Source organism: Conger conger, chromosome 1 (genome assembly GCF_963514075.1).
Source record: "Conger conger chromosome 1, fConCon1.1, whole genome shotgun sequence".
Taxonomy (NCBI): Eukaryota; Metazoa; Chordata; class Actinopteri; order Anguilliformes; family Congridae; genus Conger; species Conger conger.
In genome coordinates this window covers 15,629,907-15,654,648 of record NC_083760.1, presented here as the reverse complement: position 1 = coordinate 15,654,648, position 24,742 = coordinate 15,629,907, and the positions used below count along the sequence as shown (strand labels likewise).

The window sequence follows — 24,742 nt, the reverse complement described above, 5'->3', positions numbered from 1 at the left end:
TCCTATTCTTCCAAATTACATTTCAAAGCTGAGAACAGGGTTTAACAGGACGCAGGGCTTAAAAGGACACAGGCCTAGTCCACCTCAAATACCATAGCATTCTCCTCACAAATGTCACTGGACATCAACTTGTAATTAGAGCTTCATTTTAAGACAAACGAACACTGATCTCATTGAAGGTGCTTAGGTGAAAAACATTCAATAGAAGTTATACTGGTTCAGACATTCAACTAAAAACTAGGCCTGTGTTTTATTGCTCTTGCAGTTTCAATAGTAAGTTCTTAAACAGTTCCACACATGATCCAAATAAAGGAGGAGGAGGCTGAGTGATGGGAGGGGGGGGGCACTGACAGGGGGGACACTGACCCTCTTGGAGGCTGAGTGGAGGGTTGACCAGGTTGTCCAAGGTGCGGGGACCGTGTTCCGATTGCGGGGCGGGGAACCCGGGGATCAGGCAGGCGAAGATCCAAAGCTGCTCGCGGAGACAGTTGGTCTGCAAAGCCTGCATCCACAAGAGGAAGAGACGCACGCCTTCCCGCCGAATCTGTGAGGAGCATATTCCACAAACCTTTTACAACTGCCGTTACATCCATTTTAGTCAGTCCTGCCAATTCACCATTATCATCAGTCATAATTTCACAATGATTTCACCAAAGACATTTATGAGCAATGTTAGCAAACATTACATCAACTGCGAGACAGGGACATTACTGTGAGAGACCAAACAAAGACACACCTTTAAGGAGTTTCCAGTGTGGAGCAGCTTCTTCAGGATTAGCCCTGTGTGAGGACAGAGTGGAGAGTTGGTTATGTAGGCCGATGTGGAGGAAACTCAAGGGGGGCTGGGAATGGAACGTATCCATCCATACTGTACATGTCAGAGTTCTCGGTCAGACCTGGGTAAATCTTGCCCCCAGGTCCTTGGCATTCTCTGTGTCACTCTCGGTGGTCTTTGTATCCTACGGCAACGGAACTCAGTGCAGTGGAAAAGGAGAGACCACCTTGAACTGAAGCAATGGGCCCACCGGGCCTGCTCCCAGAGAACCGCACTCCACAACCACACTCAAAAGATTCAGTCACTGAAGAGATACGGCTTTTGTGTTTCAGAGCCACGTAAATTAGAAATGTGAAATCACCGAGGGAATATTAGTCTCATGTGAAACATAACGCTCATACTGTGCCACTGTAAATGCCACAGTGACTCAGGCGAACACGTATGCTACAGCAAACAATGCAACTGAAGTAGACATGAAATGTCAAACCAACTGGAGATGACAAATACTCCCTATCCCTCCCACCCCCATTTCACAATAACTGCTTAAAAGTGAACTGAACCGGGCCCCGTTCAATGGTTTCAGCCAGTCATGGTCAAAATGATTTGACTGCAGATTTGGTACTAATAATTACAGTGCTAATACATATGTACTAAAGTTAATAACTGAAAAAGACTAATAAGAAACAGGCCCGTGAACACATTTGTCAGGGATAGTCACCAATGCTGTGGAACTGCCATCTCCCATGTATTCTCTCCGGCAGAAGCTGTAATATTTTCTGCAAAGGAAAGTACAGCATTACTGTTTGCACAACGAGGATGCTTGCGTTTCATTATAAAAATAGTCACTGAGGGAAACGGGTACATTTATCAATATCTTTACTATAGCACAAAATATGATATAATACAGCAAACAGTGTAAATAGGCTACAACGAGATGTAATTACCACAGAACCAGATGTAATTTGACCACAAAGAACAAAATGTGCAGGGACTTCCTGTATACTCTGCACTGCAGTCCACAACTGAACAAAGCAACACTATGATTTATCAGTTAAGAGAAAATAGAGTAAAAAACCCAACATGCAGCCATCTATGACCAACTATGAACAAGACAAGAGGGTTCTGGGAAAGCCAAGACACTCCTTTCCTATTTCCTGGTTTGCGGGTAAAACACAAACATATGAGGTCATGTCAGTTAAGAGACAGGCTTTCGACATGCTGAAAAATGACTGTTGACTGCAGTAAATGTTAAGGGGAAACTGCACCCTAAAAAAACTTTTCTTTGGTAAATTAATCGGTCCACCGATAATATATACATATATTTTTTAATGTGCCTATTACAGAACACTAATCTTATCTCCAATCCTGGAAAAACCTGCTTGAAAGATGCATTTTGCATTTCTGAGGCAACCACATGCACTAAATGAGAAGCGATGCATAGCAGAGTGGATTAGTCTCCGATTTAAAAAGACTGAATGCAAAGTGCCATATCGGGGCCAGCTGTGAGATACTGTATACTCTCTGTATTATAGTTCTCTGTAAGAAACAACACCAGCCTCCACTGATTTCATTGGCAGGTAAATGTCCTATAAAAACACTCCACAAAGAACAGCACATTGCCCCAGGTCTGCTGGGAGGGGTTAGTAAAATCAATGGCTGTTTTCTGTAGCCCAAACATTGGCACAGGGCTGTGGTGCTTTCTCCCCCTCCTCCCACCACCAGAGCAGGACTTATCCTTTATCTTCTGCCTCTATAAATACCACACAGGGCCGGGTTGCCCTCTCTGGCACAGCCCGACCCCATGGATCTAAATCCAGGCTCCGGCCCGGCGCGTGGGACCATCAAACAGCAGCGGAGACATACACGGGCTGCCTCCCGCCCTGCGTTATTAACACGCCGTTCAGCGCTGATGTTTCAGACATGGAGGTCCCGGCAGGCAGGGTCATGCAGGGAGCGCTGCGGAGCGAGAGCCAGCCCGCACCGGGGAGCCACGTCCGTGTTCGGCAGCAGAGATTAAAAAGGCGGGGGATGCTGGGAGCTCTTACCTCGAATATAAAAAGAATGGAGTCCAGCTCTTCCCTTTGCGATTTGTGACCTGGAACAAGGCGATGAGGCGAAACGTTAAAAACAACTTCACCATTCGCGTGTAAAAGAAAATAAAAGACGTTCTAGTGTACTCAGCTCTTGCTTTTTGCTGACCTCCCCATGTGAAACCTCTGGAGCAATAACTCATGTTTCTTTCATTGGCATTTATTATTCAAATGCACACAGAAAGTACACAGTAGAGAAATGCTTTAAAATGGCGTGTTATTGGCTGGGCTAGTGGATTAACAGCACAAGTGTAAAGGGGCCAGTTCCTCTGAGAAATAGAATAACAAACCACAGGCAGAGAAAGCAGTTTCACAGTGTTCAACCACCAAGGCCAAAATAAAGGACAAACATTTGTGTAAATATAGTCTGAAAATATCAACACTTGGCACATTCTCCAAAGATTATTATCATGACTAAAAATGTAGTTAATTAATTTGGCCGTGGTAATTTTCATTAAGATTCTTCACTGTGAAATTTGCAGTGCCAGCACATCCCAACCATACCGCATCAGAACATTAAAATAATCAACACATAATGCTCATAACTACAGATCTGTCAAATTGCTGGGACACAAAAAGCAGTTAAATGGATTATGCTGTGGAGAGAAGTGTGACAAATAACTGCTTGTACCACACACCAATTAAAACCTTCATCTTTACAGAAGGTCACACGATAGACTGGATACAGTAGCTCTGTCTCCAGGAGCCATTAAATGGGAATTACAAACAGTTTTAGTAAGGAGTGGCAACTTGAATAACAAGCTGTTTTTAAACACACAGCCCAAAAGGAGACACGTCAAGCAAATGGAAAATATTTTTAAATATTTAATGTTTCTGCAACTTTGACTTAAATCCGTGCAAAAACAGGACCTGCAGTGCAATTAATCTTTCATGAGGATGTTCCCTCACAACAGATAGACACATTCTTTACTTCTTCATACAAGAACCACAATATCTGCTTTTTCACAATGACATCAGCCCTACCACACACACTTTCCCACGCATGACCCAGGTTCACACAACCCCCCCAGTCTGGAGCAGCTGCAAAATAATTACTCTCTCAATATAAGACGTGCATGGGCTTGTAGCGCTGATTAGTGCTAGCCAGTAAACATATACAGCATTGCATAGGCGGAAGATGTTTCTGTAGATATTATTCATTCCATACATTTCTACTGTTGTTGTTAAACCTGAGGATTTGGATTTCAGACACCCTATTTTGAAATGCATTCCAGACATAAAACTGCACAATTAATGATCAAATATGCAGACACCCCACTTTGCAATTTCAATGAAATATAGATTAAAAGGGGGAGTTCAACAGAGGTAGCCACAAAATTGTGTCAAAATATTTTACATATAAATTGCAGTTTGACAGTTTTTACAGAGATGTATTGTTTATTATTTATCTCTTGGTAGCCAAGGTGACAGGAGCCAAATGCAAAGGACTGTGTTTTGAACCATCAAAGTAGAAATTTCTTAACACAGTTTACAAAGGGATGGTTTTTAGTGTGTACCACGAAAATAAAACCCCATTGCACAGCTAGGAACAAACCATACCTTTCTGTTTCAGGCTGACTTCGATTGTAACAAAATTTTCAAAGAACACATAGTAGATATGGGAGTAGTTCTGGTCGAAGAAATGCTTCAGGTCAACCGACTCAGCATTCTCTGCAAGGGAGAAAACAGAGACACAGCAATGTTCATCTTCTTCAACACATGCTATTCAAGCACAAGAAATGGCAGAAGCTTGCATTGCTAATCAAGTGAGCCACTCAGACCTGGAGGACATGATGACTCGCACAAAGCAGCGTTTCTTTCAGAGAGTAAAGCCCAAAGGTTTGCATGTGAACAAAACTTGAAACGTATGGACAGAAGTTATTGCATTTTCAATTCCGCAGGTTATCACATTTTCAGTTCTTCAGCAGGAGACCGATAAGATCACAAGATGACTCATGTGCCCTATTATGTCAATATTAAATAGGTAAACTTTAAAAAGGGGCGAACATGTGGGTCACTTTATTCCCTCCTTTTACATCTTAAAAACACAAACAGCACAAGCGAAGGCCATGAGTTCACAACAAATTTGTGCTTCCATAAGGTCACTTATTACAGTCGATTTTGTGATTTACAGGTTGATGATATGCCTTTACTAGCCAATTATCAGACACTCTTATCCAGAGCGACATGATGATTTTACACACAATCCATTTAGGCCTACACAGCTAGATATTTCACTGAAACACGAACAGTGCCCGTGCTGGGAACTGAACCTACAGTACAGCCCTACCCATGAGGCTACCCGCCTACCTACATACAGTGCCGTAAAAAAGTAAACCTTCCACTTTGTCTGAATTAAAGCAGTTTTGCAAGGAAGTGTGTGCTCTAGGTCATCCCCAGCACTGTGAAAGACATGTCAAATTATCGCAACGGTTTGCTTTATAGTATTCTTGCAGCTAAAGGTGGTGCAACCAGTTAAGTTCAAGGAGGACAATTGCTTTTTCACAGGATTGATTTGATCAAATTTTCATTAGTAATTGAAATAAGATGTTTTGTGTTTTTGTGTTCTCCGGTTCCCTTTGTCTAATATTACATTTTGTCTTCAGATCTGTAATCAGCGCGACAAAAAATGCAATAAGAAGTCAGGAAGGGAAACATGCTGTACACAACAAATCACGCTCAGCCTTGGGTGAAATGTTATCCTACTGTTCTCCCCTAACACTGAACAAGAAGGTGTCAAAATTAAGCACATAATGAAGACATAATGGTTTAGCCCAGAATCCCTAAAGAGTGTCTAGCGCTCGCTATTCTAGCAACAACAATAGGGAGTGAACAAATAAGTTGAGAAGTTAGACAGGCAGCGTATTTAACAGAAGCGTAGGGCACTGCAAGACACTGGAACCACTACCTCTTCATAACTCTCAAAAAATGAGGTCATTGCAAGAGTAGGGACATTACATTACACTTTCTGAGCTGACGTTTTAACATAAGTAACTTACAATCGATTAGACTAAGCAGGGGCCAATCCCCCCTGGAGCAATGCAGGGTTTATTGGCCTTGCTCAAGGGCCCAACAGCTGCACTGATCTTATTGTGCCTACACCGGGGCTTCAAACGCCAACCTTCCAGGTCCCAGTCAAGCACCTTAGCCACTAGGCTATCGGCTGCCCCCACTAAGACACAACACTGAAACTAGTTGGCAGACACAGGGGGACCATTGGGGAAATGCTTTAAAAGGCAGGCAGGGGTGGCAGGGAAAGCCTGAAACACACAGAGCAGTGCGGAGGAGGAGCTGCTTGGCCTGCACTTTTCTGACTGATGCTCCTGTCATGTTTAATCGGGCCCCGCGCTCCTCTGAGGACCGGCCTGCCAGCGTCCATCAGTCCAAGGGCCCCTCTCGGCCTCTGCGGTGCAGCTCACCACAGTGGAGGGATAAATACAGCCCATCTCCCTCACACAACCTGCCGAAACTGCTTACGTTACATCCTGCCCTTACCACCTCTCGTCTGTTAACCGTCTGCTCTTTTGACTTTTCAGGGCACCTCACCTTACCTCTCGCCTTGTTTACACTGAACCTGTGGAAAGATACAAATCTAGAGAGAGACTGGATGTCCAGTAGGAGTACACTGAAATGCACAAGGCATTTGAAGAACCAATTTCTGCAGTTCCAGAGCAGATCCACTGCGAATCTGCCAACAGTACATCAAACCAGTCTATTCATTTTCATACAAATCATGATGGAGAAACATGATGTCATTACCAGGAGAACACTCAGCATATTCAGCGAGTAGCATTAGAGTAGACCATACCCATAACTTCAGTTCACATTGATTGAGTCTATTCTGCATCTCAAATACCCAACGCCGCCTCTTCCATTTAGATCACAGCAAAATATTTAATTAATTTTCAGTCTTCATCTCGGCTGACCGTTTGAAGGGTGCTTTGTCAGAACTTTCATGTTCAAAAGTATTCCTTCCCCAAAATAGAACGCAAAGATCTGCCACGATCAGATGGCACGTGACAGCCTACTGAGAACACACAAAAGTTATGTTTCCTTCTGAAGTTGTTTAAAGTCTTCACAACTAAATATACTGGAGGCCATTTGCCTACCTCTCAATGCAAAGGACTCCTTCTTTAGCAGTGCATATTTCAAGTTCTTTTAAGAACAGACCTTCCTGTCACACAGAGCATAGATAATGGCTTTCACAACACAGTGGACTGCTAAAGGGAAAACTCTGAAATGAAACTTTCTTAACACCACCTTAAATATCATACACCCAATGTGCCACTGCGCCACACAATAGTTTGTGCCAAGGCACACAACGATAACTCATACTCGGAGATAAGTGTACCTGAGTGCATATTCTAGCCCTGGATGAAGCACAGTTGTTCAATTAGACCACTGTTTTACAATTTGCAGGATTATTAAACAGGCAAAGCTATTTTGGGGCAGTCCCCAAAATCCTTTTTTTTTTTACATCATTACAACATTATTGTAATTTATGAAGGTTTCTTACAGTAGACGGCAGTATAATCAAGTCAAGGGATGACCATAATACACCAAATATAAAACATTAAACAAATACATCAACATTAATTTAATTCTTATTGTAAAGCCTTCAGGCTGCAAACGAAAAGAGAAAGTCCTCAGATCCCCTTGTGTGTATTTAGTGCTGCAGGAGTCTGCCACTCCCACATCTATTCTTATTGCACACTTTGGCGTGTAGTAGGTGGTAAACGTTGCCAAGGATTTATCGCACCTTGCTGCACATTCGATTTTGGTGTAGCTCAGGCACTGTAACTTGAACTGTACCCATCATCTTACTCGCAGTTCAAACAACTCTTTTGTTTCTTGTTTTTGCATATTACCAAACCTCAAATGAGGCCAAAACCTCACAGCATCCCAGAAACCCCGCTGCCAGTTTGCTTATGCAGTAATGCTTTTCCACAAACAACCCCGACTTAGTGATTTTCATCAGAGCTTCAGGATCCCCCACGGCCACGCTGAGCAAGGCACACCCATTAGCTGCACAGAGTGAATTTCCTCTCTTCTGTCCTCGGTAGCCATAATTATCTCAAAGTGCAATACTGGCCACAGTAGCAAGCAGGAGGGAGAAATAGAAATGCATGCCTCCTTGCATTGTGTTTTAAACAATCATCTAGTCTAATGTATGCCACTAACACATCTTCTTATTAGACTATATGATTGTTACCATATTAAAGCTCTCTGTTAATTTATGTTACAAAATTATTTGATTTGACACCATGCACTGTGATGTGGGGCTTTAATAATGCCCACCACTGCCTTTGAGTCATGCAAGATGCTCTCCGTTTCCTCAACAATCACAAAGGGACTATGAGAACAGGATGTCTGGTAACTGCGTTGAACACAATACAGGAAACAGGTTCATTTGACGGGGCAGCAATTTTATAGCACCAGTTACTGTAGCCATGTTTCATAGGCCAAACAAAACACTAATATTGCATCCACAGTATTAAAGTAATGTCAAATCGGCCAGATAAACATTGAAAATGTTGCTATAAAGGTTGAAGCAAAACATTCAGATGGGCCTTAAGGCTTTAACGGTGCATTCTAGCCCTGGGTATTGGACTGAAATTGTTCTATTGGACCTTCCTGACAGACCCCACAGGAAATCGCTGCTTGCTGCTGCAGGTCACATACACAATACATACTGCCCAACCCATGTTCAGGATTCAAATATTCCTGCTGATGATATTCAATGCTGTTTATTATAACTTAATAAAACTTGCTTAGGTCGTCTTCAAGTTACAAAATAGCTAGCTCTAATCAAAAACTGAAGGATAATAAACCTCAATTAAACGATTTTTTAAATCGATGTCTACCGAGTATACTCAGTCCAAAAGTGCTCCCCAAGTTAATTTATGCATGCAATGGCAAACAGCTTAGGGCTAGGAAGACGTGGAATGTAAATTTAATCTGACACAGTGCCATATTTAGGCTAACATTATCTGAAATTGTTTGTTAAAGTTACGCACATTGTAACTAGCCATCTATCAAGAGGTATTAAAGGGCAACACGCAGCATCGTAACACTTAACGTTAGGTGACATTAAGCACAGCCAGCTTAAACAAAATATCGGAATACCCTAAAACAGTTATAAAAGCGGAAGATGCTTCAACATTGCCAACCAGAGCAATTCGCTCTGTCAGTCTCAGTCATAGAATGCAGATGGATATCTAAGTGCTATCACTAGCTACCTAGCTAGCCAGCCAACGCTAGCTGATTAGCTAGCTAATAATATAGAGCGATAGCTAGCTAGAGCATTATGTGACTTACCTATCACAATCCGCAGATGTTTCAGGCGGGTGAACACATCTTTTTTTGGATCCAACACTTTCTGTGTTGATTTTTTGACGTCCCCATGAGGCTTTTTTGAAAACATTCCGAAAGCGAGAAGGATTTCAGAGGAGGGCGCAAACCCTTGCCTTGTTAGCTAGCTAATCTTCAATATGAATTATAGCTAGCTAGCTAACTAGCTTACTCGCTACAGGTCTGGGTCCGTTAACATTAGAAGTTGTACGAATTCACAGGCCTCTGTATATAATAAAATGAAAATAAATAAATAAAACGCTCGGAGAGGTGTGCATTTTGCAGAAAATCACATCTGAAACGTAGCTATCTGCCCAGGACGGCACTCAACACACCTCTCCCAAAAACAGAATAAATCTCAAAACATGGCGGATTCGAAAGAAGAAAAACAAGTTAATGGAAATCAGAGCAATTCAACGCAGAAAGTAGCAACAATCTTTCGAGGGGAAATAACGTTACCAACATTAGCTAGCAAAGTAACACTAAATTACACTAATGTCATCTAAAAACATCATAAAACTAAATTTAAAACACAGAAATAAAAAGCCAGTTACAACACACTTCACGTTTAACTATAGATAGTCCAAAGTATTAATTCATGAAGTGATTCAATTGTTAGTTAGGAGCTGTAAAGTTAACGTAACCCAGTTTAATGCCCCTTGTTTCCAATAAACGTTATGAATGGCACAGATGCAACCTTGTACATTTAAAATTAAACTTTAGTTAGGCTCGTATGATTACGATTGAATAGCATAGATAACTGGCACCGGATAAGCACTGGATGTGAACACCTACAGTGATCATTAAGTTTTATATAGCTTATTTTGCTTATTTTGAGAGTAGACTTGTATTTTATTTATCTTAGGTATTGAACAGAGATGTCCAGCTGTGTTGTGGCAAGAGATTTAGCGTGGATAGTTATTTGTGCTTGTCAGACACAGCTCAAGTTTGTTTTCATCGATAATCGATTACCAAGGTCTTGTACAATGTATTCTCTGTTGGTAAACGAAATATCCTCAACCGAAATCCATCCGTCGTTATGGAAATGTAGTTCAACCGCTCCCTATAACGACTGTTTTAGATTGCAGTAGTTAGACATAAAAACTACAATTCCCATAAAAATCCAGTAAAAGCGAATTCCGCGCCAGTCAACCATTCTCTGACGATTCTATTCTAGGGTTATGGTTTTTCGTGGGTGCGAAAAACATTCGTTTAGAGTAGCAGACGATACTTTTTTTACTTAGCCGATAGGTTAAAATTGACATTAGCAGCGATCTAGTTCGTTGCCTTTTCAGGAGGCAGGTTGCGCCAGCTGCCAACTGTTCTGTTTTTACCGTACTAAAACTAGCTAGCAACATTACTAGCTAACTAGCTAGCTAACTACTTTTTCATTTTCTGTTAATGTTAATCTAGCTAACGTTATCGTTAAACTTGCTAGCTATCCAACCACACACATTAGCTAGCAAATTGATCTGACTAGGCTGAATTCGGACACAGCGCAATGCCGGTTCACTCCCGTGAAAAGAAAGAAAGTAACCATGAGGAGATGGAGGTTGATTATCCGGAGCAAGAGGGAAGCAGCTCCGATGAGGAGGACACTGAAAGCTCGTCCGTTTCTGAAGATGGAGACAGTTCAGGTAAGTTCACACTATCGAGGGTTTTGTAAATTACTATTCCATTTGACGTGAGGGAAAGGCAAAGAGGCCAGGGTGACTTTCAGTGAAGTTAACGTTGAGTTGATGCCATGGGCGGATAACATGGTGCCGACTCACACAATAATATAACGTTCGCTTGCTGCTACTCGCATCATTGGATAGCTTGTGATGTCAGTAATCGTGGTAACAAACGTTCAAGCTAATGTAAACTACAAGTCCAGTCCGTTTGTAATGGACATTTTTGTTTAGAGAAGAATACAGTTAATTTGACCACCTCATTCGCGCGTTAGCCAACGTCAACGGTATTGGTAGCTCAACCTTAACATGCTATAAAAGCAACCATATTTAGCAACCATTACATTTTGCAATGCAGTCATCAAAAGTATCTAAAGCACAATGGTGTGTATCGTGCGATATGTCGCACTATCTGAACAGTTATTAACTTTGCTAGCTACTGATTTGAGGTTGTCAACTTGCCTCCGTCCCTCGATTGTGGTGGTCACTAGTGCTAATGAGTTACAGCAGCTGTATATTTGGGGATTTCTGAGCAATTCCACTTGGAAGTCTAATTTTCTTCTATGGACATTGGTGCAGAAATGTAATGTCGAATGTTCTTACTCTCGTAGAAATGGATGATGAGGATTGCGAAAGGAGAAGAATGGAATGTTTAGACGAAATGACCAACCTCGAGAAGCAGTTTACAGATCTCAAAGACCAGTAAGATGTTGTTTTCTTTCTTTTCGTATTAGTTAAATTTTTTTCATTAGTTGTATTTCTTTTGTGAAATTTAACAAATATTTTTAGGCGGTTGCCTGGGGTTTCTGGAAAACGACAGTTCATTGAAAATCTTAAGTATACAAATACCACTGCCTGCTTAAGTGGTTTTGTTTTTGGCAGGCTCTATAAGGAAAGGCTAAATCAGGTGGATGCAAAGCTGCAGGAGGTGATAGCAGGGAAGGCCCCGGAGTACCTGGAGCCTTTAGCCAACCTGCAGGAGAACATGCAGATCAGAACCAAAGTTGCAGGTAAGCCCTATTCTTTTAAGTTTTTGTTAATATCACTTTTGTGCAGTGCACCGTTGTTCTTCCTCACACACAAAGAAGGAAAACTACAACTTGTGTAAATTGGGCATAGGAAATGCTCTAAAGTTTCACGGAAACCACACATTTGTGGTTCTGCTCATGCTATTATATTACATGACTGAACTCAGCAGAGAAGAACACATTTGCCAGTGGAATGGAAAATGTGTTCTTGTTGCATTCTTGATGTCTTCTCTTCAGAAGAACTTGTCTAATGATTTCATCCGATCTTACTTTTAGGGATCTATCGAGAGCTGTGCTTGGAGTCCGTAAAGAACAAATATGACTGTGAGATCCAGGCTGCATTCCAACACTGGGAGGTGAGCATAACCACAAGCGGGAAATACAACAAACCGGACCGGCTTAAGCGCTCATTTATCCCCTGCTTGTGATCAAGTCAATCACTCGCTGCATTGTGTTGGCCCTGTTTACTTATTTACTTACTTGTGGATTTTTGTTCCCAGAGTGAGAAGCTGCTCCTGTTTGACACTGTGCAGAGTGAGCTCGAGGAGAAGATACGACGCCTGGAGGAAGACCGCCACAGCATAGACATCACGTCAGGTAGTACTGTGCAGGTGTTGGGTGCAACACTGTCAGCTAGGGCCACCCATTTTTCTCTATCACCTGACCTGACCTAACTTGTGTTGTTATCCTCCGGGGAGTCCCTGTAGGCGAGCACTACTCAGCTCCTCCTCCTGCGGCCTGCAGTGTCTGCAGGCGTTTGCGTCAACGGTGCGCGACACCACTTGATTCGACTAATTCGCTTATTATCTGAACCAAGCGGGTGAAATAATTAGTAAAATCAGGTGGTGTTGAGCACGGTCAGAGGAAATGCCCGCAGGCACAGCGGCCCACAGGATGAGGAGTTGAGTAGCGCTGCTGTAGGCAGTTTAATAACAACTAATACGGATGAGTCATGCAATTGAATGCTTCTTTCTCACATATAAAAACAGTGTGTTGACCTGGCACAGGCAGAATGAAAGGAAGGAAAGGTATGGTATGTCATGTCATGCACACTAGGATAAACATGTCTTTTGAGCAAAAGTGCAACAGCATCTGCCTGGTATGCGGCACATAGACGGATTTGAGGTATTTTTCTCAGCTAAGTTCTTGCAGTTTAACAATGAATAATCATCCAAAGATGATGATAAACTACAATTGGAAACAAACATCGGTTAAGGTCTGGGGTCACCTGTTTGGAGGGGGACAAGACGGCAGCTTAAACAGCAGCTCGATGTGTCTTCTTTAACAGGCCCATTAATAAGTGCAGATATTCCCCTGGAAAATTGGTTAATATATTTTTAACCACAGTTTCAGTGGTGGGCGATATTGGTGACTTATTGGTCACAATGTAAAATAGGTGACTTGGAAAGCTTTGTCTAGCTTTAGGATGATTTTCTTCTGCCCATTATAAACCACTGGGACCAAAAAAAAGTGTAAAATCAAGGGTTGACTACTCTGCTCAGTCTGCTGTTACAAACTTAAACAATCTGTTCTTTGTTACTTTAGAGTTGTGGAATGATGAACTGCAGTCAAGGAAGAATAAGAAGAAAGATCCCTTCAGCCCAGACAAAAAGAAGAAGCCAGTTGTCGTATCAGATATCCTTTTTAACATCAAACGTCACAAGTTTGGTCTGTATTGTGAATATCCTAGCTGTGTGTGTGTGTGGGTGTGTGTGTATGTATGCATGCATGCATTTTATCTCTCTTGCAGTTGTTGTAGGCAGTGTAATTTGATTAATTGCTGTCAAATGCTGTTGGAACTTCAGTCAGTTTCCATCTTTTCTCTTAACTCTGCTCACGGCCATATATTGTGTACATGTTGCAAGACTTGGACATACTTGAAGACTGGACAGCAATTAGAAAGGTTTTTTTTCCCCTTTGAACTTTACACCAAATCTAAAATAATTTTTTGCTGCCTTTTTATTTTATTTTATTTTTTAAACATTAAATTTCATGTCTTGCAGGCGATGGCAACCTTGGGACAGCACAGAGTAAAGACAGACGGTAATGTCACAGTGTCCTCCCTTCAAAAAAAAAAAAAAAAAAAAGAAGAGTTGTGAAGCCTATTTTAAAGAGAATGATGGGACAAATGTGACTGTGATGGTGTTCCAGTTTTAGAAGCCAGAGTAAATAGACTGACAATATCGAACTTGCCAAGACTTTGCCCGTGGGCCTTTTTAGCTTTGAATAATTATTTTGTCCTGAAAACATTACAGCCTCCACCAAGACCGATAAGCATCAGCACAGCGCGCGGTCAGAGGAGGGCCGTCTGTTCTACGACGGCGAGTGGTACGGCCGGGGACAGAACATCTGCATCGACAGAAAAGACGAATATCCAACAAGGTGAATCTGTGCTATTCCAGCACGTGATGGTGAATTGTATCACTGCGTTTCTTCTTCATGCCATTTATTGTTTATATTCTTTATTGGGGGTGGCAGTGTAGTATCGTGGTTTTGGAAGTCTGCTTGCAACCCAAAGGATACAGGTTCAATTTCCATGTTAGACACTGTTGTTCTACCCTTGAGCAAAGTACCCTGCCTGAATTGATTCAGTGTCCCGCTGTAAAGCAGATACTGTGTAAAAATATTCAAAAGTCACTCTGGATAAAAGTGTCTGCTCAATGGGACGTGTATAATTGTAGGTGGTGCCTAATCGTCCGTCTCTGCCTCTTTTCCACAGTGCCATCATAACCACCATCAACCACGATGAAGTCTGGTTCAAACGCCTCGACGGCAGTAAATCCAAGCTCTACATTTCTCAGCTCCAGAAAGGCAAATACACCATAAAACACCCCTAATGCTCACATTTCCCCCCGATCCGTCCGGCACAGGTTGAAATGTGCACACCTTCCTCTTCATCGGTGTTTAAAGCTGATGGTTGTTCCTCACCTGGGTTTAAATTTGCAACCTGTTCCACTGCATGGGTTTCCGTTCTCAGCTCTCGTAGCATGTGTGTGCTGATGTGTTTGTGCGTGCTTGTGATAGGTCATGAATCCTCTGGCTCTGCATAGGAGAAGATAGAAGTATTTTCTGTCTATATGTAATTTTGGAGGGAAGGATGGAATCTCATTTCAACACTTTAAAAGCCAAATTTTTCTTATGTCTATTGCTTGTAATTCACTACACGGGACAATTATGGACCAAGTCTTAAAAGCCTCTTAAAAGCCTTAGAGAGATATTTAACGTGTATCTCGTACCACAGGAAATGCGTGCCAAACTTGGTTTCCATCATAGTCCTGCAATGTGTATACAAAGCTGTGTGAAAAGAGCTGTCTTCCTCCATTTTAGGTGCCTGAGCTGAAAGGTTACCTCATGTCAAGTATTGACACTATCAGCATATTCTGGTTTTCTTTTCAACACAGTATTAATCTGTTAATCACTGCCACCTGTCCTTGCAAATATCTGTGATTGTCCTGCTTTAGTTTACAAATGTGTATGTGTTTTAAACATGATGAGAGCAGTGTTTTCTTCAGTATGTGAGGACTTTGTACTTTGCAATGATACAGTACGAGCAATTAAGTTGTCCTTTCGGTCAATCATGTGGCTTTTCTACAGAATTTCTGAACAGGTCATTGTGAAAAGGTATGGAGGGGTGGGAGAGTCGTCTGTTTTCTTTCCAAACATGATACATTCACTCCTGCTTTATTCAGTCACTTGTTATTGTGGGTGGGGGGGGGGGGGTCATGGTGTTTGGTTTTGATTGCACCTGTCCCAAAAAGTCTCAGGACAATGTACTTATCATTGCCTTGGTATTCAGCATCATTCTCTTCATAAGAGATGGAACATTTCAAACAGCACCACGTGTTCAGAGAGGCTAAGACGGCACAAGGAGGCCTTATTTACCATGAGCTGAGGAAGGTCTGGGCCCAAGGCTGCAGGAAAAGAGGGAAGCAGATCTTCAGAGGTTTGATTAACCTTCAGCACAAGAACTGCTAGAGCTACAAGGCAAGTCATCTCGGGTGCCTCTACCATTGAGATTTGAATATAGGCCTACTGTGAGGTTGTCATTGACTCAATATATTTTTGTCATTGACTTGGTTATACTGAAATGTGCCCGTGTACAGTTTGTTCAGTTGTAGGTATATGGAGAATAGGTCGTACAGTATCACCACATAAGGATATGTATGGTAAGTTCATGTGGCTATATCTTTTATGTAGTATTTGTTTGACTGGTTATTGTGCAAGATCATATTAAACTTGTCAGCTCACAGCTAAGAATATGAATTTATGTGTGCAGATCTTATGCTAGTCCCACTGATTGAATCAAGAGAATTTATGTAATGGGAAATGGGTTGGTTTATTTGAAGTGGTAACCTTGATGTTGGTATTTCTTGAAAAGAAAAAGAAAATGTTTCTGTTTCTAAATGTATGGATGTGAAAATGCAGTCTACAGTAAAATGTATACATGTAAGGATAAAGGGATTCATTGGTAAATAATGTTCTGTATTTTAGACTTGAGAAATGCTTCAATATAGTTGAGCCATGTACAGGATTTTTATGTTGCATAGCCCACAGTAAATCAGTATGTAACTGATATTTTCTCAAACTTTCCAAAATTATTCTGTACAGCAAACTTGGAATATAAACTTCTGTGTAATCTGTAAACCATGTTACGTTATATATTAAAGCATTTCTTTTTCTCCATGTAAACAACATTAATATGATGCATGCACAATAAAATAAATGTTTATGAATTGAATTGGTGAATTGTGGTTATTTTCTGAGATTTCTGGGAAATTGTATGAGTTACCATTGAAAAATATATATTTTAGGGTCCAAGGACGAAGTGCTGGAACCGTTTTGTGTTTGTTACGATTTGTATTATTCTTTTTCTTCCTTAAAAGTGTTTGCACCGCAAAAACCGTATGATCTACAGCAAACAAGTTTGGTTTCCATAGTGACCCACTACTCAGGTTTGAAAAGGTATTGCGATTCACCAGAAGATGGCGCTGTTGCGAGAAACAATGTGTATGTTCTATAACTCTTGAACCGTTTTGGCTAGATTCAAAAGTCTTTACCCCCAGATTCCCTCGCTCCAGCTGAACAAAAAACCCTCTTGGACCAAAAAGATACGTCTAGCTACATTTTTAGATTTTGACTTGTATCAATTCGTTCAGTTGGCTTGTTCAATCGTTAAAAAAACAAGTTTATACTCTAAAAACATGGGCACAGTAAGCCAATAAATATTGATGCGGGCGTGGCTTATCATAAAAATGTTAACTTTTGACTTTCAAGTTGGATTGTCACAAACTGGATGCATACATTCGGCATATGAAACTGACGAACATTTTTATTCCACTCTATCAATAGAAACAGGACATATGAATGGTCTTGAAAAAATCAGTAGTAATTAGATAAACTTCTCATAGTCTGATCATGTTGAAATTTGGTACATACTCTTTGAACTACTTGTCCCCTTATACTACCGTGCAAAAGTTGGTGATAATTGGTCAAAAGATAATTGGTTTTCTCATTCGGGTCCTATACCAGTATCCAGAGAACCTAAGAACACAACTTCTGGATATTTAAGCAACTTGGAATTGTATAGTTATTTTGCATAAAAGTGTTTGTATGAAGACTTTAACCACATTCTGGGTAGAAACGGTAAAACCTGAAATTATTCATGTAGCCTTCAATTTGGAATAAACTTCTCATCTAGAACTTGTACCCTGTAGCGTATATATATTTCAATCCTTTAACATCAAGTTGCCTTTTATACAACGGATACACCAATAGTATGTCTTAATTCCAAGTATCAGTATGTCAAAGCCAGCTGGAGCATGATGCAGGCAGCAGTTCAACACAGGTGAAAAGGTAAAGCATAATATTATTGATATTTTACCTTTTATAAAATTACACTTTTTAGTCTTTTGGTGTCGCTGTTTCGCGTTCTGTAGTGTGCGCCTGCCTCTGCCGCAGCAGTTTTCGGGTTGATTTGTTTTGGTCTCTAAATCCCCGGTCCAAGGCTTGGAGAAAGATGACAGCGAGAAAGTCTGGATCACGATTAGAGACTGAAATAGAACGTTGCCGCTCCGAAGGACAATGGGAGAAGATTCCAGAGCTTGTGCGACAGTTGTCTGCAAAACTCATATCAAACGGTAGGAAAATCAGAGAGTCCTGTAGCTCGCTGCTAGGCGAAGCCTCTTAGGCCTGCACCTTAGCTAGAAGCCGCGGCCTTTCCTGGACCCGACATTGCGAATAGATTTGAATGACATTTGGAATGAATGAGAGTTATATCGAAATGTGATCATGCTTACAGCTTTCACGGAGCTATAAGACGAGAAATAAAGTTTTAAGACTTGCCTTACGTTTTCATTCCCTATTTCCTGTTTTTGACAAGTCATTAGCCAAGTGCCTAGCCTAGTATCCTAAAAAGGATTATGGGAAAACAGTCCTGTCAAACTGGCTAACTAGCTAGCGAAGAGCATTTCTATTAACTGAACTATTAATCGGTTCACTCGCTTTTCGTGTTGTAATTCCTGCTTATTGGCAAGCTTTCACTAGGTTTCACTTATTGATTACTGTAGTGTACGTAAGATAGCTATTTTAACTATATAGCCAAGCTAACGTTAGTGATATTGGTATTGCAATATTGACATTGTATACTTGCCAGCTAGTCTTTCATTTCGCTAGCTAGTTTGCGAGCCAGCTAGTTAATAACTGCCGTGCTAATTACGTGTGAATTGATTTCAGTTAGCTCGCCAAAAAGTTGCAGTTAATAGTTTGTTGCAAGAGCTCCCGATAACCCCTGTTTGGTGGTAACTAACTAGAATTTACTGACTAAGCTAAAGACACTTTACTAAGTCAATTTTGCCACTTGGAATTAAGAATATAAAAATGACTGTTGCTACTAACTTGTGCAAAAATAAATTAACCATAACTCAGTTCTGTCTGTTTCAGTTTGTTGTCGCTGGGGCGTTAAGCTTGGTTTACACCGGATGATGGAAGAGGTTTAATTAACATGAATAACCACGCATACATTTAATGGTTTTATTATGCGCTTCCTTGATGTAACTAACATTACACCAAACCCACATTCTCATTCTCATTTCCCCCATTGTGTTCTTGAAGACATATTAAAACGTATTTTTTTTTGTTTTTAATCTTATCTAGTATCTCAAAATATTGGAATATTATATAAGACCAATCAAAAAAAGAATTTATAATACAGCAATGTTGACCTTCTGAAAAGTATGTTCATTTATGCACTCAATACTTGGTTGCGGCTCCTTTTGCACGAATTACTGCATCAATGCGGCGTGTCAGTACCTGTGGTACTGCTGAGGTGTTATGCAAGCCCAGGTTGCTTTCATAGCAGCATTCAGCTTGTCTGTATTGTTGGGCCTGGTGTCTCATCTTCCTCTTGACAATACCCCATAGAGTCTCTATGGGGTTCAGGTCAGACGAGTTGGCTGGCCAATCAAGCACTGTAATACCATGGTCAGCAAACCCGTTACTAGTAGTTTTGGCACTGTGGGCAGGTGCCAAGTCCTGCTGGAAAAGGAAATCAGCATTTCCATAAAGCTTGTCAGCAGAGGGAAGCATGAAGTGCTCTAAAATCTCCTGGTAGATGGCTGCGTTGACTCTGGACTTGATAAAAGACAGTGGACCATGACACGGCACCCCAAATCATCACTGACTGTGGAAACTTCACACTGGACTTCAAGCAACTCGGATTCTGTGCCTCTCCACTCTTCCTCCAGACCTTGATTTCCAAATGAAATGCAAAATTTACTTTGCCCAGGTAAGATGCTTCAGACATTGTCTCTGGTTCAGGAGTGTCTTGACACTTGTAGGAATGCGACACTTGTAGCCCATTTCCTGGACACGTCTGTGCATGGTGGCTCTTGATGTACTGACTCCAGCCTCAGTGAAGCTCCCCCAAGTTCTTGAATCGGCTTTGCTTGACAATCCTCTCAATACTGCGGTCATCCCTGTTGCTTGTGCACCTTTTCCTACCACGCTTTTTCCTTCCAGTCAACTTTCCATGAATATGTTTTGATACAGCACTCTGTGAACAGCCAGCCCTTTCAGCAATGGCCTTCTGTGGCTTACCCTCCTTGTGGAGGGTGTCAATGAGTGTCTTCTGAACAACTGTCAAGTCAGCAGTCTTCCCCGTGATTGCCCAACCAAGTATTGAGTGCATAAATGAACATACTTTTCAGAAGGCCAACATTTCTGTATTATAATTCCTTTTTTTGATTGGTCTTATGTAATATTCTAATATTTTGAGATATTGGATTTTTGATTTTTGTCAGATGTAAAATGTAATCATCCAGATTAAAACAAAAAAAAGCCTTGAAATATTTCACTTTGTGTAATGAATCTAGAATATATGAAAGTTTCACTTTTTAAATTAAATTATGAAAAAAAAATGATATTCTAATTTTTTGAGATGCACCTGTAGTTGCATTCTAGTGCTTTGGTAAGATTGTAGTGAGGATTCTGTGGTTTTCAAAGAGGCAGAAGTGTTACCTAACAGTGCGGATTTATCTTTATATTCAAACTTTATCCTATTAATCGTGATCTTCAGAATTGTATGAGTTGAAATGGCAATGTTTCCTGACAAAGGTTACTGCAGTGTAATGACACCTAGTGTTGGATGCGAGTGAGGTGGAGATTGTTATGGTGTGATTATTATGGAGGTGTGACTGTCTTGCAGATGACCTGGGTGAGCTGCTCTTGGGGGAGACTAAACTTCAGCAGTACCTGAAGGAGAACCCCATCAAGCAGGGAGCCAGCCCACGAGGCTTGAGGCCAAAGCTGGTGGAGGTCCGGAAGCACCTGACCGCCGCTTTGGACCGGGGCAACCTCAAGGTATAGCGAGCTGGATGTCAACAACACATCCTCAGAATTATTTGTAGTCATCTCGACATTACATTTAAAAGTAGATGCTTTTATCCAAAGTGACATGCAAAAAGTGCATTCCAAGGTCATTAGAACAAACTACTGATCAGGTTGGATGAGGTACAATTCACAGAAACACGTGTACAACCATGAACATTAACTGTAGTGCGCATTGTAAATAGGCTAAGTCCATCAGTAATAAGGTCAAGAACTACAGTACCAAGATAAATACAAATGCAGCAGTCCTAGATTAGACTACAAGGTACAACAAGGGGCTAAAAGATGAGACCAGTGAAACATAAGTGACAATAGATTAGGGTACTGCCACGAGGAGAGAGTCAAGAGGAGTCAAGGTACTGTGTGATGAGTCTTCAGACTAGGGAGGAAAATGGACATTACATTACATTATATTAATGCCATTTGGCAGACGCTCTTATCCAGAGCGATGTACAGTAGATTAGACCAAGCAGGAGACGATCCTCTCCTGGAGCAATGCAGGTTAAGGGTCTTGCTCAAGGGCCCAACGGCTGTGCGGATCTTATTGTGGCTACAGCGGGGATCAAAACACCAACCGTGCGTGTCCCAGTCACGTACCTTAACCACTACGCTACAGGCCAGTGAGTAGTTGTGAGTAGTTGTCATAGAAATGGGGAAGTTGTTCCAAGACTTTCTCAAGACCTATATGAACAATATTAGTATGTCATTTTATTTTACAGAAAAACTACTATGAATGCTGTCATTCTAGGGCGAGTCTCTCCCTCTCTGGACATTAGAAAATGTCACTGATCCCGGTTGCTCTTTCAGACATGTAGAACACTTGTTTGTGTATGTTGTGATGAGTGGAGGGAAAAAAATCCTCAGTATCTAATGTCAAAGTCAAATTTGATCTTCCTTCCTTAAGTCACTAACATGAAACCTGGCAGAGGCGATGTAGACTTCACAATGGGTGGAGTGTGTTGGTTTCCTTAGTTCTGCTTCTGCTTTTTGTCTTCCAATGTAAGAGCTTCAGTTTATCAAACTGCAAGTTGTCTCTGGCCTGATTGTTACAGATCTGTGTCTTAGGACCAGGCACCTGTGTGAAAACGCTACCCAAGTAGAGGATCTGTCCTTTTCACAAAAAAACCTTTTTGATTGCAGTATATTCACCTCACTGTCACATTGAAGCTGCACATAGTCATCTGTTGCAGAAAGCATGTTGTACTTGCATACACTCTCAGAAATGAAGTGACAGTGGAGTTACATTTTTGTTATTCAATAATCAGGTTTCCCAAATGTACCGTACAGTAATGTTCTCTTCGGGTATAAATGAGCAAAGAAAAGTATTAATTAATTACATCTTGCTGCCTAGGTGTACATGTACGTATAAGTGTACTGCCCCAGCTACAAGCATTTGTACCTTTTAGGCACTTTTAGTACCGTTATTTTTGAGAGTGTACCTAAACCTATGGCTTTGATATCGATGTCTGCGGAGCAGACTGTAACATGCATTCACATTCCCTTTCAGCCGGATTACATGCAGGAGGCCAGCATGCTGATGGCTAAGCTGTGCTACGTGGAGGGGGACTACCAGGAGGCCATCAGTCAGTATTCCCGAGTGGGCCTGGACGACCTGCCGCTTGTGGGCTCCCCCGTCTACCGCCTGTCCATGATCGCAGAGGCCTACGCCACCAAAGGTGAGAGCCACACCCGCTGACCAAGCACCCATGATGCACCGCTGTGCACTGGGCACAAGGACAGACCTCACTTACTGTCCCGATGTCAGCTCAGCGCTTTGGAGTGAACAGTCCAGAGATTTACAGCGTCTAAATTATGCTTTGGTGCAGCTGACCGGTTTGAAGTCCCGCTAAACCACAGCCCTGATCTCATACATATTCCCCCTCAACGACTCAATTTTTGAACTGACTTTTAATCAACTGGCTTTGCCTCAGAAAAAAGTGCTTAGATTGTCATATTCTTCCGCCTAATTGTTTTTGCCAGGACTTCCTCATTGGCTGTGTGGGTCTTTTGGTTCCTGTCGGTGCCGGGGGGCAGTTAGCAGATAAATGCACAATGTGACTGTTTCAGAGCCGCAAAGCTGCATAATGCTTGCACAAGCTTTTCCTAACTCTAAAAGAACTTAATCTGTCCTCAACAGGCAGGGGGGAATGTTATAGCCAAGGTGGGTGTTGGTGCTGAGCAGAACATCCTCTGCAGTTACCACGTCCTGCCAGTGGATGGCGGTAGTGGATCACGTAGTGTTTCACTGTGCCCTGGCTTTATGCTTGGGGGGAGCTCCTCTGTTTTGAAAATTGTATTAATACATTACAGTCGTTATGTCAGCCAGTTCTGCAAAAACAGCCTTTTCAGGGTATGCTAGGTTGTTAATATAGGTTATGAAGGGAAAATTCTGCTGTAGGATTGAGGCAGTCTGATGTAGATTAAATCGAAATTCTTTATGACTGGTATCTGCTGCAAGCAGGATTATTTCTCAGGAGGACACATTTTGCCATTATTTAGCATATTTTGAGAGTGGTAGCATTTATAATACGTTTCTCAACTGAAACGATTTCCAGCATATTTTAATGAAAAAGACGGTTCAAGGGTTTTGGTCACCATATTTCTACGAGTATGAACATTTTGAGCGTCGGCTGTTAGGATGACAGCAGTAATAGACCAGCTTTACTCCCATTTAATTTTAATGAGTCACCCAATCGTGGGGTCGTACAGGTCTGTTTAGAGTAACACAGGATCTTATTAGGGCCCGCGAAAGTGGCACACGATTATGAATTAGTTATGTGTGGCAGGGCACAGGAATCCACTGGCTCATGTCATTGACTCCAGCCTTCCTACAAAGTAACTCTATATAAGGCCAGATGGGCCTGGCTGCAGTTTTGCTTGTGTTTCCTCTCTTGAGTGCGTTCACTGTCTGTAACAAAGCTGCGCAAGCTTTTGTACCGTTCCGCGCTCCGGAGAACAGCGCCATAACTTATACAATTACCTCCCTCTTTAATAATGTATTTGCGTTGTGTCTTTCAAAAAGCAATAATTCGAGTGAGAAAAGCTTACACCCCCCCCCCCCCCGTGGAGTGTAGATAGAAACAGTTTGTTCCTCATGCATGAGGAGTCTCTCTGGCACTGAGCGGCCTGTGTGTAGGCTAGCTCACCAGATGTCTGGTTCAGGGGCTACAGGGGCTGGTTTTGTGATCGCACTACCGTTTTGTTACAGGTGAAGATTGCGTTTCACTTTTTAGATTAATAAAAACACCGACCTCCTATTGTTCGGTCTTGTATTCAGTTACATGACCCTGGTGTGGCCTAAACCACTGTGACCCTTCCATTGTCCCCGCTGCTGTCTCCTCTGGCTCCGTCCGGGGGCAGTGTGGATTGGACGTCAGCTTTTTTGTGTTGGTAATGAAATTGCATGTCGACGTGTTGTGGGCTCTTACTTCCTCTGAGTGAGTTTGTCATCCTAATCGAGCTCTGCTGAGTGTCGGGGATCAAGCACAGGTCGGCTGCTGCGGTCCGGGAGGCTGACGACTGACATTTTGCATCAGGGTGGATTTGGGACAGTGAAGTGTTCTTCAGTGACTGACTGACTCACTGACTGACTGACTCATTGTGTGAGGTGCTTCATCACGTTTTCCCACTAGAGTGGCAACTGTTGACTAACGCCTGTTCAGTCCTTGAACATAAGGGCTTTGCATCCCAGTCAAAGCTACTAATCTGCTGGTTAACTAATATGTATCAAATTGAATAATGGTAATACTGCTTAATTATACAGTTACCGGTTAACATTTATGTACAATGTATTTAAATTAACTGTATAATTGAGTCTACGTTGGTTGGTAACATTGGTGAAGTTAGATTCAAAGATGCTAAAGACTAAAGACGTTTACTCAACAATGACAGTGTAAGTAAAACAAATGCATGAGATTAATTAAATTCCTGATGAAATAGAAGTTG

The 24,742-nt window shown here is 41.7% G+C and overlaps 3 protein-coding genes across 12 annotated transcripts in view; 2 read left to right on the top strand and 1 right to left on the bottom strand.

Annotated features, from left to right (window-relative positions):
* Nucleotides 1-9,559, bottom strand: part of ralgapa1 (Ral GTPase activating protein catalytic subunit alpha 1) — a 64,864-nt gene extending 55,305 nt beyond the window's left edge. For all 6 annotated transcript variants that reach the window (XM_061229002.1, XM_061229323.1, XM_061229083.1 and 3 more), the window contains exons 1-6: nucleotides 9,184-9,559; nucleotides 4,426-4,536; nucleotides 2,821-2,870; nucleotides 1,494-1,551; nucleotides 737-780; nucleotides 367-544 (exon numbers count right to left, since the gene is read on the bottom strand). In XM_061229002.1, coding sequence (XP_061084986.1) covers nucleotides 367-544; nucleotides 737-780; nucleotides 1,494-1,551; nucleotides 2,821-2,870; nucleotides 4,426-4,536; nucleotides 9,184-9,289 — 547 coding nt within the window. In that variant the 5' untranslated portion in view covers nucleotides 9,290-9,559. The remainder of the gene's footprint in view (nucleotides 1-366; nucleotides 545-736; nucleotides 781-1,493; nucleotides 1,552-2,820; nucleotides 2,871-4,425; nucleotides 4,537-9,183) is intronic.
* An 810-nt stretch (nucleotides 9,560-10,369) lies between these two features.
* Nucleotides 10,370-16,652, top strand: brms1la (BRMS1 like transcriptional repressor a). 2 transcript variants are annotated; one of them, XM_061244907.1, is made up of 11 exons: nucleotides 10,370-10,853; nucleotides 11,498-11,588; nucleotides 11,769-11,896; nucleotides 12,191-12,270; nucleotides 12,415-12,511; nucleotides 13,460-13,549; nucleotides 13,753-13,817; nucleotides 13,918-13,957; nucleotides 14,170-14,296; nucleotides 14,634-14,725; nucleotides 15,711-16,652. In XM_061244907.1, the coding sequence occupies exons 1-11, from the start codon at nucleotides 10,718-10,720 to the stop codon at nucleotides 15,725-15,727; spliced, it is 963 nt and encodes a 320-aa protein (XP_061100891.1). In that variant the 5' UTR covers nucleotides 10,370-10,717; the 3' UTR covers nucleotides 15,728-16,652. The 2 variants fall into 2 exon arrangements, with proteins under 2 accessions (XP_061100891.1, XP_061100882.1); XM_061244898.1 differs by lacking the exon at nucleotides 15,711-16,652 and having other exon boundaries at nucleotides 14,634-15,615.
* Nucleotides 16,653-17,847: 1,195 nt separating this feature from the next.
* The window catches only part of ttc7b (tetratricopeptide repeat domain 7B), a 62,107-nt gene continuing 55,212 nt past the window's right edge, over nucleotides 17,848-24,742 (top strand). For all 4 annotated transcript variants that reach the window (XM_061246368.1, XM_061246359.1, XM_061246350.1 and 1 more), the window contains exons 1-3: nucleotides 17,848-18,051; nucleotides 20,616-20,770; nucleotides 22,305-22,473. In XM_061246368.1, the coding sequence (XP_061102352.1) occupies nucleotides 17,931-18,051; nucleotides 20,616-20,770; nucleotides 22,305-22,473 (445 nt within the window). In that variant the 5' untranslated portion in view covers nucleotides 17,848-17,930. The remainder of the gene's footprint in view (nucleotides 18,052-20,615; nucleotides 20,771-22,304; nucleotides 22,474-24,742) is intronic.